The sequence below is a fragment of the Sinocyclocheilus grahami genome, unplaced genomic scaffold (assembly GCF_001515645.1).
Source record: "Sinocyclocheilus grahami isolate Dianchi unplaced genomic scaffold, SAMN03320097.WGS_v1.1 scaffold157.1, whole genome shotgun sequence".
NCBI classification, from domain to species: Eukaryota; Metazoa; Chordata; class Actinopteri; order Cypriniformes; family Cyprinidae; genus Sinocyclocheilus; species Sinocyclocheilus grahami.
Window position 1 is genome coordinate 274,240 of NW_015505336.1, and position 15,074 is coordinate 289,313.

Genomic DNA, 15,074 nt, shown 5'->3' on the forward strand with positions numbered 1-15,074 from the left:
GGGGGGGGGGGGGGGCAACTGTACTTTTTGTCCTAGGCCCATGCTTGCGGGGTGGTGGGAGTGTCTGGACTGAATAATGGAAGGGGGTCTGATGGAATGATGACGACTGTAAAATCCAGAATGCCAAAACAAAACACAATCTCAATGTGATATCCCATCTGGGCTACAGGAACATAACATTACTATGGCTATGTCAAAATCTACTAATTTAAACACAGGGATAATACATTTTACTATTAACATTTTTAATGGCAATGTTAAAAAAAAATTAAATACATTTCAAGGGATAGTTCACCCAAAAATGAAAATTCTCTTATTAATTACTCACCCTCACGTCGTTCCAAAACCGTAAGACCTTTGTTCATCTTCAGAACACAAATTAAGACATTTTTTATAAAATCCGAGGCCCTGCATTCAAGATCTTTTTGACCCTGCCTAGACAGCAACTCAACTGAAACAATCAAAGCCCAGAAAGGTAGTAAGGACATCGTTAAAATATTTCATGTGACATCAGTGGTTCAACCGTAATTTTATGAAGTTACAAGAACAGTTTTTGTACGCAAAGAAAACAAACATAACGACTTTATTAAACAATGCATTGTGGTACTCTTGTGAACGTGCATCAAAGACTGACAGGGAAGCGAAAAAATTGTTAAATTAAGTTGTTAGTTTTGTTTTCTTTGCACACAAAAAGTATTACTCGTAGCTCCATAACATTACGGTTGAACCACTGATGTCACATGGACTATTTTAACGATGTCCTTACTACCTTTCTGGGCCTTGAACGTGTCAGTTGCATAGCTGTCTATGGAGGGTCAGAAAGATCTTGGATTTCATCAAAAATATCTTAATTTGTGTTCTGAAGATGAACAAAGGTCTTACGGGTTTGGAACGACATGAGGGTGAGTAATTAATGACCAAGTTTTCATTTTTGGGTGAACTATCCCTTTAAGGTTCAAAGTCACACTGCGAAATATCATGTCATAATGACCTTTTACTCTTTTATTTCTTGTCTTTTCAACTCTGAAGCAGAAAAGAACTTACATATTCACAAGACCCAAGACTGGTTGCCTATAATTGACAATGTCATTATGGCATTAAACAAAGAAAACCATATAAAATTGGTCCAAAAAAGTACTGGTTATTATAATATATCATGATGTTAGGCAAAATTAAAAAACAGAATTCTGCTGTAAAAACAGTGGCACATGTTGGTGAAATTTTTTAAAAACTTTGATCCATAACTTGTGGAACAAGATACTACTGAACAACAGTGTCAGCCAGAGGCCCGTATAAATGATTCATCACAAAGGAAGAGAAAAGGCTGGAGAAAACAATGACCATAATCCTCTTCATCTGTCGGTGCCTGAGCTTTTGATCCAAGTGACTCTGTACAGGGACAGGCAGGGCAACTCTGGCTCTCATCACTGCATTGGCAGTACAAGTACAGGTCAGGATGACAGCTGGACTTGATTTGGCATTATTTACGGCAACAGCAAGGGCTTTGCTAAATCCACTGCTTTCAAAGACAACATGAAATCAAATTGGACCCTATTTCCTTCATAACTTAATTTTAATAAATGCCCAGGTCTTACGGTGCACAATTAATAAGTGAATGTCTAAGTGAATCTGTAAACTGTGGAAAAGGAAATAAACGTACATATAAATAAAAAATACATAAGATCACAGTATACATTTAAATGCATTGAAATGTCCAAATCTAAACTACTTATTCATAAAAAAGAGCTTTAAAGGGATAGTTCACCCAAAAATGAAAATTCTGTCATTAATTACTCACCCTCATGTCGTTTCAAACCCGTAAGACCATCGTTCATCTTCGGGATACAAATTAAGATATTTTTGATGGAATCTGAGAGCTCTCTGACCCTCCATAGACAGCAAAGATTTTACCATGATCAATGCACAGAAACGCAGCAAGGACATTGTTAAAATAATCCACGTGACATCAGGGATTCAACTGTAATTTTACGAAGCTAACTTTTTGTGTGCAAAGAAAATAATAATTTATTCAACAATTCAGCATTGTTTACATTCAGCATGAGCACGCTGTCTACTTAATGTAAACAACACATTACACTGATTACGTTCTGGGGTACTCTCCAAAATGGTGGAAGATGGTGGAAATGGGGAGAAGAATAGAAGCCATTCTCGTAGCTTCGTAAAATTACGGTTGAACCCCTGATGTCACATGGACTATTTTACTTTGCTACGTTTCTGTGCATTGATCATGGTAAAATCCTTGCTGTCTATGGAGGGTCAGAGAGCTCTCAGATTTCATCAAAAACATCTTAATTTGCATTCCTGAAGATGAACGAAAGTCTTACGGGTCTGGAACAACACGAGGGTGAGTAATTAATGACAGAATTTTCATTTTTGGGTGAACTAATCCTTCAAGAAAAATACCATCATTAAACCGAGACTAAAAGTTCGCGCACGCTTTATAACCACATTATAGTAACATTCATAGTTATTCATAGCAAGTTTTCATGTTTTAAATTTTGCACTTGCAGGCAATCTCAAGGCACGCATGTAGCCGTAATTCAAACCTCTGCACACATGACCAGAGGATATGACTGCATGAAGTGTGTCTCTCGGTAATACAAACTGTCATTTCTGTGTCAGCAGTGAGTTGACCCCGGCGACACAGTCTGATAGCACACACTATGCGGGGGCCGACCCTATCTACTCGACAGTGCAGATGGGGGCCAAAATCCATTACAACACCATAAAATGAGGCATGTGTATAAACGAATCCAAAAGGCTCTCTCGTTGGAGAGTGGCGTGTCGTTGCAAGAATGAAATCACGTTGTTTGCGGGTTATTGATTCTCAGGGAGGCGGAACAGGCGAAAGATTAGGCCGCTAATAGAAGCGCTATAGTTCAGAGTGAATGGCAGCTCAGTCGCTAGATGTTGACTGCATTAAGATACATGTCGGGCTGTGCTGGGAACAGCGGGCTATTGTGAAGGAGGGGCAGCTGGTTGGAGGAAACTGGGATGGCTTTGTGGACAAGTCTCAAACATCTCATACGCTGGGATAATGGCAGCTCACCAGCACACACTTCGTGGATAGAATCACAGAATCCTGTTCTAAAAATGAAATTTGCAGTATAATGCGTAATATCATGGAGGGCTGTAAAGTAAAGCGAATTGCAATATGGATTTGTGTCTGTGTGAATGAGTGGTTTGTCTACAACACACACACACGCATGTGACACATAACTCAGAGTTTATGAAAAAAACTATTTCATAGGGCTATATTATTGTAAAATATGTTATTTAATTAAATTGATGTTATTAAATGAAATTTAAATAAAATCTATGAATTTAACTAAATAGACATGATTATTAAAATTGAATTAAATCACTCAAATGGAATCCAGAAAAATTAAAACAGAAAACACTTTAGGAAGAACAAAACATAATTTGGAAGGAAAAAAAAGGATTTTTTTTGTGCCCTAAAAATGTAATTTCTGTAACTCTTTTTATAAATTGCATTTAAACTGTAAAAGTTTCATGAATCCAATTAATTAGACAGGCTTTTTGATTTTGAAAATTTAATTAAACCCCTAAAAAGGAATACAGAAAAATTTTACAATTTCTGTTTATCTTTTATTAAACCGTTGTTAATTGTACACTGTATGTTTCATGATTTCAATTAATTATACAAGCTTTTTGATTATGAAAATTGAATAAAATCAATAAAACCAGAAAAATCAAGAAAAACATTATGGAAAAGAGTGAATTTGGGGGGGATGAGAATGATTTCATAGAGCCCTATAAATGTAATTTTTGTTAAACTTTTAATAAATTGTTGCTAAATTATCATGATTTTAAATAATCAAACATGTTTTTCGATTACTAAAATTTGATTTAGTGGGAAAAAAGCTGATTTTACAAGGCCCTATTTATTGGTCCAAAATAAGAAATTGTCTAACTACATTTGTACATTTTTGGTAGAAAAAAAAGTGCCCTCTCCGAGGGCCTTCTTTCAATGCAAATCTATTTTTCCCCCCAATTTGTTTCACCTCTGATCACTTAAAACCAGACAATACTGTACAAAACTACCCACACTCAGAAAAAGCAGAACTATTCTTACAAATCCAGAATATGCACAAAACATTGTATTGAAACTATCTGCTATCAAAGATTTCATTACATGCTCCATAAAGACAATAATCTACTTCAGCAGGTTTGTGAAGACTATATAATCAATCCCACAAGCCGTTTGAAATAGAAGGTAGAAAAAATTATATTAATACGAAATGCTGGACGCAGCCCAGTGATCATCTAAATGGCTGAAAGGAGGCTTCTTGGCACGAGACATTCAGGATATTTCATGCTCGGTTACAATCTTGTAATCAAACAATTTACTTCAGCCTAAGGGTCCACGTGCCTCAGCTGATAGTACAATGACTTAACATTGTGCTTTCACATGCCTCTTTAATGTGTAAGTAATTAAACACATAGTAGGTTGTTTGTGAAAATATGGTGTAAAGGTCTGATGATTGAATGTGTCAGACTTTTTTCGGTTTCATAAAAGTAGCATGCAGAACAAATCACTAGGGAATAGTAATTTGGAAAAGAAATGTATGCATTTTATTCTAATAAAAAGAACTAATATTTTGGTAATGTACCATTTATTTTCAATAATGTCATCAAAATCTTCATTTCTTGTCTGTATATAAATTTTTTTTGTGAGATCCAGTCAGCGTCTACTTTTGGGGGGGAGGAACAAAGACTTTTTAAGCCCTGACTCAAGAGAATAGCACCTTTGGTAGATCCCTCATGCATCAGCGAAGTAAAGGTTGCGAAAATGTCAGTTTCACACTCTCGGAAACACCACACGGGTTGCATTTTCATTGATCCACAGCAAGGACAATGCACACTCAAGAGAGTGTTAAAAAATGTATGGTCAGACACCATTATAGACAGGGTGGAAAGAATAGGATTATGTTTTGATGTGAAAAAGCATTAGACAAGTTAAATTAACCTGACTGATGGGAAACACCAAACTAAAAAACTCCCTCAATTAAAAAATAAAAAACAGAACTAAAATAATTTTCTAAATTATTTATTAATAAAATTAAAATTCATTAAAATATGCAATTAATTAATTACAATTGTGAAATAATCACACATATTAGTGATTTGTTGGAAAAATACACATGCTGAAAAAATGGGGGGGGAAAAAAAACATGCTAGGCCAGAGTGGACATTTTTTTATTTCAGCTTACAAATAGAGAAACTGTGGCTAATTTAAAATACTGCATTAACTACCCACGGCACAATAACAAACCATTAATAACACGGACATCATATGTATAGTGTTAATGGCCAGATCTCTGCATGGTGTTTTTATTTTTATTAATAGCGCCACAACTGTTATAATGACATGACCTGCAGTGGAAAATACTTGAAATTAAATTAATGAATAAATTATACTCTCTCCTCACCCCATAACCCTGAAGGCAGTACGGTGTTCGGTTGCGGGAGGAACTGTAGGATTTACGTTATCTGGCAAAGTCTTTCCTCTCGTTCTTCCTTTTCTGTTTTCTCATTCATTCTTTGACTTCATCCCACACGCCATTCGACATTCTCTTGTAGTGCTGAGGTTTTTTATGGCGCCCGTTCACCATCATTCTCATAGCCTGGCATTGATTATTGTGCTGTATTTCAGGAGTTGCTCCTAAAGCAATGATTATTGGCTTGCACATAAAGAAAAACCCAAGTTAACCTAAAAATACTTCTATCAGGACACAAAAGAAGCGGTTAAAGCGGTATTAAAATCCAACCTGAAGCCATGGGGGCTTTTGTGCAGGGTTGCATGTGTTGCAGGGTTATGGCTGGGGGGGGTCTTCAACCACTGACCAAACAATAAATTGATTGTGGCAGGTCAGAACGAGGGCATGCAAGGATGTGCTGGTTTATCCTTACCTCCAGCTTACCCATCATTACACTCCCTGAAAGTTATTTGGTCTTTTACCATACATTTTAGCCGATTCGGAAACAAATTCAAGGAAAGCCGAGACTTAACATTGTGCTTTCACATGCCTCTTTAATGTGTAAGTAATTAAACACATAGTAGGTTGTTTGTGAAAATATGGTGTAAAGGTCTGATGATTGAATGTGTCAGACTTTTTTCGGTTTCATAAAAGTAGCATGCAGAACAAATCACTAGGGAATAGTAATTTGGAAAAGAAATGTATGCATTTTATTCTAATAAAAAGAACTAATATTTTGGTAATGTACCATTTATTTTCAATAATGTCATCAAAATCTTCATTTCTTGTCTGTATATAAATTTTTTTTGTGAGATCCAGTCAGCGTCTACTTTTGGGGGGGAGGAACAAAGACTTTTTAAGCCCTGACTCAAGAGAATAGCACCTTTGGTAGATCCCTCATGCATCAGCGAAGTAAAGGTTGCGAAAATGTCAGTTTCACACTCTCGGAAACACCACACGGGTTGCATTTTCATTGATCCACAGCAAGGACAATGCACACTCAAGAGAGTGTTAAAAAATGTATGGTCAGACACCATTATAGACAGGGTGGAAAGAATAGGATTATGTTTTGATGTGAAAAAGCATTAGACAAGTTAAATTAACCTGACTGATGGGAAACACCAAACTAAAAAACTCCCTCAATTAAAAAATAAAAAACAGAACTAAAATAATTTTCTAAATTATTTATTAATAAAATTAAAATTCATTAAAATATGCAATTAATTAATTACAATTGTGAAATAATCACACATATTAGTGATTTGTTGGAAAAATACACATGCTGAAAAAATGGGGGGGGAAAAAAAACATGCTAGGCCAGAGTGGACATTTTTTTATTTCAGCTTACAAATAGAGAAACTGTGGCTAATTTAAAATACTGCATTAACTACCCACGGCACAATAACAAACCATTAATAACACGGACATCATATGTATAGTGTTAATGGCCAGATCTCTGCATGGTGTTTTTATTTTTATTAATAGCGCCACAACTGTTATAATGACATGACCTGCAGTGGAAAATACTTGAAATTAAATTAATGAATAAATTATACTCTCTCCTCACCCCATAACCCTGAAGGCAGTACGGTGTTCGGTTGCGGGAGGAACTGTAGGATTTACGTTATCTGGCAAAGTCTTTCCTCTCGTTCTTCCTTTTCTGTTTTCTCATTCATTCTTTGACTTCATCCCACACGCCATTCGACATTCTCTTGTAGTGCTGAGGTTTTTTATGGCGCCCGTTCACCATCATTCTCATAGCCTGGCATTGATTATTGTGCTGTATTTCAGGAGTTGCTCCTAAAGCAATGATTATTGGCTTGCACATAAAGAAAAACCCAAGTTAACCTAAAAATACTTCTATCAGGACACAAAAGAAGCGGTTAAAGCGGTATTAAAATCCAACCTGAAGCCATGGGGGCTTTTGTGCAGGGTTGCATGTGTTGCAGGGTTATGGCTGGGGGGGGTCTTCAACCACTGACCAAACAATAAATTGATTGTGGCAGGTCAGAACGAGGGCATGCAAGGATGTGCTGGTTTATCCTTACCTCCAGCTTACCCATCATTACACTCCCTGAAAGTTATTTGGTCTTTTACCATACATTTTAGCCGATTCGGAAACAAATTCAAGGAAAGCCGAGGGTTGTAAGTAGAGCTGCTGGCCCGCTTGGTAAGTTACTAATGCGTTACTTTACTAGTTACTTGGAAAAAAGCAATCTGATTAAGTAATGTGCATTACTTGTAATGCGAGTTACGTAATCAGATTATTTTTTACCCCAACACTGTTTAATATAATTATTTTAATATTATCATAAATAATCATTATAATCTATATCAGGTTGCTCAGTTGCTCTATTTATAAACATACACTTCATATACTTTTTAATTATTATATTATTTATGATTTATGATCAATTATAATTTATATAACTAAATATATTTCTGTGGCAATAATATATTTTTAATAATATCTATTTATTCATATATTTATGCTGGTATATTTATAAAATATGCATAAAACAAATATTAATTATATAAATTAAAAACATAAATCAGTGGTGTGCAAAGTGGTTAGTCAATGTATATTAAGTGTTCTATTAATCTTCATTATCACATAAAATATCCATAAATGAAAAATAACCTAACAAATAAATAAAATGTTTGACTGATGAATTGCTTTTAAACTCTAAAACATCAGGTTTATTTTAAAAGTGGAAATTAACAATCATCAGAGCTAAAATGTGGATCACTGAAATAATTTCTTGCCAAATTAGTGGCTGAATAGCACAATCTGACCCACGTTTCTGAGTCAACAGTTGGTAGTTCAGTGTGGGAACGTTCTAGTCACTGACCACGCTTGGCGTGAGAACCAGTCTGACCGCAAGAACAACACGAAAGAAATAGCCTTTCAAACATGTAAAAAAGCTGTACCTTTCAAAAACTGCACAGTCCTATTCCAGATAATCAGCCGATAATCAATCTGTAGCTGTGCTGGAATCGCTTGAATTTGCTGTGACACTGCTTTTTGAATAAGCAATTAGATGCATTCTCAGCACTGCTAAAAACATTCGACTAACTCCATTTCCATGAGTTCACGAGTTCAAACGAACATCTGAGCGAAGCATCAATATGGGTAGAAAATATGTTTAGTAAATAAACAGCCTGCTCTACAACAAAAGTTCATCCCGCTGACAAATGGAAACTAGTAAGTAAAGATCATCAATTTTACCCTTGAAAACGCACAGTTTTTCTCTTCTTCAGACCGCTGCCTTTCCTCACCCAAAACGCTTTGAAAGACCAAAGCAATTTTAAACCTCACTTCAACACCACACAAACTAGGCTTGCTGTGAAAGACGGTGCTGACGGTGATACAGGTGTTAAGCTGCAACACCGGTTACGTCACTTGCCCACCGCGTCACCGACACCCACTGTCGGTTTGATTTTTTTTATAGTAATAAAAATAATTTAGTTCAGTAAAAGAACAGACAATTAAAAACTGAACGCGGCTGTTCAATGCAGCGTGCCGAACGACAGTCGCATCACAGATCAGATTTCATTTCTCCAGTGAGGAGAGTGAGTCGAGCTGACTGACAAGAAGAGTGAGGTGAGACAGACAAGACGATCGCGGATGATTTAGTTTCATAAACGAAATGCAAAAGCGCCTGTTTGGCAATATTTTGGATTTTTAAAAGCCTGTTGACTTTTGCCATTTATCTGATTTTGGAAGTTTTTTTTAAACATTCGGTTCTTATTGAATTGGTTCCACATTGTTTTATTTTACTTTATTTAAACTTTGTGTCATTTATTTATTTTATTTGACATCAAGGTGTATGCCGTGCCTCCAAGCTTTCTTACTCGTTTTGCTAATAAACGTTCTACTTTCTTATTTATTTGGTTATATATTATACATGTGTACTTATTTCCAGTTTTGTATACCTATTTAAACTATGTAAGTTATTTGTTATTTTATATTAGGCATAAGCCTGCCCTATAGCATGGTGTATTTTTATTTGTTTTGTTAATAAAAGTTATATGTTTTATATATATATACGCTAAAGTGAGTTTGACGTTGTATTTTGTTGTTGCATTCAAGCAATTGACGCCGAATTGCCGCTAATTCGAAAAAGCGAAGGAAAGCCAGGAAAAGAGGGAACGCCCCCGCGGTGATACCGGTATTACCGGTGTTGTCACACATCGATTGACCGGTAGGAAAATTTCCTCACCGTCACAACCCTAACACGAACTCCCTTGGTACATCTGTTGAGTGTATTTACTAAACTGCTATGAACAAACAAGAAAAAGATCCATAAATGTGGATGCTACATTGTTGAGAAGCGTATGCCTGCTAGTTAGCAAAAAATGGGATGGAATGTGACTTTTGCGAAAATAAAAACCAGTGGTAATGGTTGTCATCTCTTACCTTGGTGATTAGGATGCGGTATTGCTCCAGCAGAGGCCGATCGTTGTGGGAGTCAGACAGGAGCTGCCAGACTTCAGCTCGTAAGGCCTCCGGGATCCCAGGCTTCACCAGAGCAGACAGACCCTTGGGTCGCGCCAACAGGTTTCCTTGCCTGACAGGTGGAAGACAGACGGCGTCATTGCAGCACAACAGAGCTGGTATTTTGCAGTCATGTTCAATATAGATTGCGCTCCAAATCTGGTCATACTCTCATGTCGTGCCAAAAGTCTCACCATCTGTTGAGGATCCCTCCCCAGGATTCCAAAATCTTCTCGGGACAGTCCTTCGACACGTCTCCTGTCCCACTAGAGATCTCACTGTCGCTATCTGTACAGCGGGGGACAAAGATAAATGTTTGTTAATGCTGTTATTGGTGAAAAACGTGTCATGACGATGATTCATTTTTAAAAAATATCGAGAAAAAAAATAACAGCACCAAATATTAGTAATGCATTAAGAATGTAGCACAATCTAAAAAATAGCCAATAATATAAGAGATATTAGATCAAATTTAGCTGAAGTGGTAAACTATAAAGTGCTTTGTTAGCAGGTTAATGAACTCACATAAAACACATCCTATACATACAAGATTAACCAGATTAGAAAACATAAATATAATATCGCGTAATACATCTGCACAAAATGGCGCAAATGCTTAAACGTAAAGTTACACACTTGTCAGAATGTGTAAGTCGTCATGTGGAAAAGCTCTTTTCATAAAAACATGCTAAAACATGGACACTGAACGAAAGCATAAAGAAATTATAATAGTGTTTTATAATTAGGGGTCGACTGATTATTACCGCCGATATTAAGCATTTTTATGGTTATCGGTATCAGTCATTTCCAAAACCGATTTGCCGATAAAATAATTTAAAAGCATTTAAAGAACGTTTTTGCCCCTTCTTACTCTTAATTTTAATGATAATTTTCATTTTTACACCAGACATAAATATCGGTTCAAAATATTGGTTATCGGCCTACTTTGATCTGTAATAATCGGTATATGCATCAACACATATCGGCCGGCCCCTAATTATAATACCAAACTTGTTTTTGTTCAATTATATGTTTAAATGATAAAATATACAGTTTTGCTTTCCACTTTCCCATCAACTCAAATATTATTTTCAGATGCCATTTACTAAATATATTACTAAACAAATATTTTTGTTCAAAGACAAGAACAATGACTACAGGTTATTGTTTGAACGAAATCTTCATGATATTTTGCAAGCAAAAAATAAAGTCAATTATTGTCAACAGTGTAGAGATGTATGAAGCACCGTCATTTTCAAACAAAGCGGGCTTATGTTTCATAATTCACATAACCAACTTGAAGCAATTGCAAAATCTGCCAGGGGAAATCTTCCGTCGTCATGAATTTTGCAAAAAATCCTGTTTGTGTGTATTCCTATTAAAATTACTGAATTTTTATTGTAAATGTGACCACATTTTTTTTTTAAAAATGGCAAAATGACTACAGCTATTGAGAGCAATACTTTCCCGAAATTTCAGACAAAAAATGTCTTGTCAATAGTATAAAGCAAATCCCCGAAAAAAATCTCTTGACTACCTTGAACCTGTTGCGAAATCTATGTTGGCAAATCTTTTTCCCAACCTTGTTTATTCCTATTAAAATAAATGGATATGCCCGTGAACAACAGTAAATGTAACTGCAAATTAAAACAAAAACAACTGTAAAAATAACACTGGCTCTATCAATTATGGCCATATGGTGGGCATTCTGCCACACTACCGCTGTTGTCACGCTTTGATAGCAATATTTAAACATAACAAATCAATATTAAAGGTGCCATAGAATGCATTGATACAATATTTTAAATTGTTCTCTGATATCTACATAGAAGGTATGTGGCTTAGGTAAGGGCAAAAAAATCTCCAGAAACGGTTTTACATGTCCATTTACAACCCTAGGATTTGTCCCTAGAATGAAATGGTCTGTTTTTACCTTATTTGGAAGAGTCATGAATAATAATGTTGAGCTCTGCTCTGATTGGCTGTTTCACAGTGCGGCTCATTTCAGTAGCTCACACAACAGGAAGGAAACACAGGGAAAATGGGGGCGTGACTATTAGTGGGGGCGTGACTATTAGTGATCCCGACTGTAACGTCACAGTCGGTGTTATGTTCTGATTCGCCTATTTTTCAGTGGTCTTTTGCATGCAAGAGATTTACATAAGGAGGAGGAAACAATGGTGTTTGAGGCTCACGGTATGTCATTTTCACGTACAGAACTGTTATTATTCAACTATGCCAAGGTAAATACAGTTTTCCATTCTATGGCACCTTTAAGATCTAAGTGACGCAATCAGATCCCACTTTAAGCTCAAGTCATATCCCTCCGGTGAGAGTCTACGCCCTGAGTCTCAAAGTGCATCCTGTCCTGTCGTTGCCGACTGCAAATGCGTGTACGTTGTGGGCAAACATCACTCCTACAACTCCCTGCAGGGCAGCACTTCAGATGACTCCATTCGGGCATGTTAGGATGCTGCACGACTCCTTTAAAACACAGCATTCAGGCGAAATGACAGAATCGTCCTTGCAGCATCCAGAAGACCGAGGTGAGTTATGCGGTGGACGCACCTGCATTAGTCTGGGCCGCGGAGTGCCAAGATTACTGTCACGCCTTGAGGTGATAAAGAAAATGTCTTGGACTTAATGTCTGCAAAGGTCATTAAGAGCGGACCAGCAGACTCTCTGCCCTCCAAGCCCATATCTCAAGGTCTGCGGCCACAACATGTCTGTCGTAAAGATGTTTGGAGGGAATGAACGGCAATGCATTTGGTGGCTTCAACTATGTAAGTCTGAAAAAGACAGTAATTGTAATTACGGCAAGAAGCAGCAAGATTTTAAAGTAATGATCTTTAAATAATAAACAGAACAGAAACAGAAACAGAGGGAATTAATTTATGGGTCACCAAACTGAAAACTGCTTTTTGAGCCCATTTACAATGTTCGTGACCTCCAGCGAGAGCCTCAAATGCCGTACATTTTACAATGTGAGGTCTGGAACACAGTGGTTTCTTTTGAAACGCTTTAAAAGGGTTTCTTTTTACATTTACTGCACAAGTACCTTGGCAACGTTGCAAGGAGAGAGATTGAGATAGGGAGAGAGAGAGAGAGCCTTGAGCAGAGCCTCTGTCACAAGGTGACATGGCGGTTTGGTAGCAGATGTGGGCGGATGAATCTTCTTTTCCATCTGCCTCCCCAATAGATCTCAGAAACGGTGGAGAAAGCTGGCGAGGGCAAACGCTTCCAAAAACAACAATGACTTTCTTGTACAGCCCAGAAATCGAGGCTTGGAACAAATTGCACAAACCAAAAGATGATATTCGATGAGAACGGCTGAATAAAAAGGAATCATTCATTCATTTAGCAGAAGGTCCACAGAGAAGCTTCACAAGACGAGTTTTGATTTATGAAATGTAGTTACTGCTGGAAAATATTTTAGTGGTAAAGATATTAAGGATGCATGGCAATATATTGGTGAACATACCAGTAAATATTACCAATACTGCTCATACTTTGGGTTACGTATTTTAACAAACTGCCAACAAACAGTTTTGCACTGACATATTGATTATAAAAAAACAACAACAAGATCACTATTTTTAAATTTGCCATGGGTCAACTAACGATTAACCCCAAAATAACCTTTAATTATTTTATTTTCAGATGCTTATACTTTATTAGTATTGTTAGTTATTTTAGCAACATTGAGATATAGTTATTATTATTTTTAATTTTAAATGTTTTTTATTTTTATATAATCTACTTTCATTTTAATTTTAATAAAAATTTTAGTAATTTTGTATTTGTATTAGTTAATTTTGGTAATTTGTGTGCTTTTGTCATCTTTGTTAGTCTTTGTTTAAATATGTCTACAAAGTTGTCATTAATTTTCATATCAGTTTTAGTTATTTTAATACATCAAAATACTAAATGAAAATGAAAAATAAAATAAGTTGACTTAAAAAAACTCGATATCGACTCTGTGGATACATTTGTTCTCTTTAAATGATATATTAACACATTTTTCAACTGATTTATGAGCTACAAAAGTTCAGGTAGTCCTATATCATTCATGTTATCAAATATGGGGCCTGACTATGAGGAAAAACTAATTGCTTAGCCTATGGAAATCTGTCCCGTACTATACATAACAAGACTCGTATTTTATTCCAGCTCTGTTTTGCAAACATATGGAGTTCCTGTATTTATGTTTTGTAAAATGTGAACATCCGCCAAATCTGGCAACCTTCAACATCACCTAAATTATGTAAATAGCCTTGCCCTCAATTCCTTCTAGGCAGTTACATACTAGGGCTGCCACTAACAACTACTTTTATTTCGATTAATCTATCGACTAATTTATCGATTAATCCAAACGATTAATTTCCCACAAAAAATAAACAATTTTACTTAAGAATATTTTATTCAACTATATTTTATTAAACCAAATGAAATCCAAATTTCTATGAAATCCTTTTTTAAAGCAAAAGTAAAGTGCAACATAGAGTGCAAGAAGCAAGTGTCCATCTCATAGTCCAAATCACTGAAATCAAAGTTCAGTATTATAGTGTAAGAATGACAACATATCCACATGTTCTAGTTTACTAATAATAAATCTACCAGAATTGTTATTTACCAGAATTTATTTTTGAGAAAAATGTAAATGTGCAGTATTTCTGAAAGAAAATTTATTTTTTTTAATAAAATTAATTGGAGATGCTTTTGATTATTAAAATTGAATGGAACCATGGAATCCAGAAAATAATGAAAAACAGAATTTGGTAAAGATAAAACTGTAAAACTCAATTAATTAGACAGGCTTTTTGATTAATAACATCTTATTTAACCATTAAAACAGATTATAGAAAAATGGAAATGGAAAAAAAATGAATTTGGAAATAAAACTGATATCATAGGGTCCTATAATTATATAATTAATTTTTTTTGTGGTAATAAAAATAGATGCAAGTGAAAAATAGCCAATAAAATTACTTATAATACATATATAATAACAATGAGGCAATAATAATTAGTTCAAATAAAGTATCAAAAGCAAG

General features: G+C 35.6%; 1 protein-coding gene across 1 annotated transcript in view; it reads right to left on the reverse strand.

Moving 5' to 3' along the window:
- Nucleotides 1-15,074, reverse strand: part of LOC107592725 (rab GTPase-activating protein 1-like) — a 112,437-nt gene that overhangs the window by 68,367 nt on the left and 28,996 nt on the right. The window contains exons 13-14 of the mRNA XM_016282275.1: nucleotides 10,215-10,308; nucleotides 9,943-10,093 (exon numbers count right to left, since the gene is read on the reverse strand). Coding sequence (XP_016137761.1) covers nucleotides 9,943-10,093; nucleotides 10,215-10,308 — 245 coding nt within the window. The remainder of the gene's footprint in view (nucleotides 1-9,942; nucleotides 10,094-10,214; nucleotides 10,309-15,074) is intronic.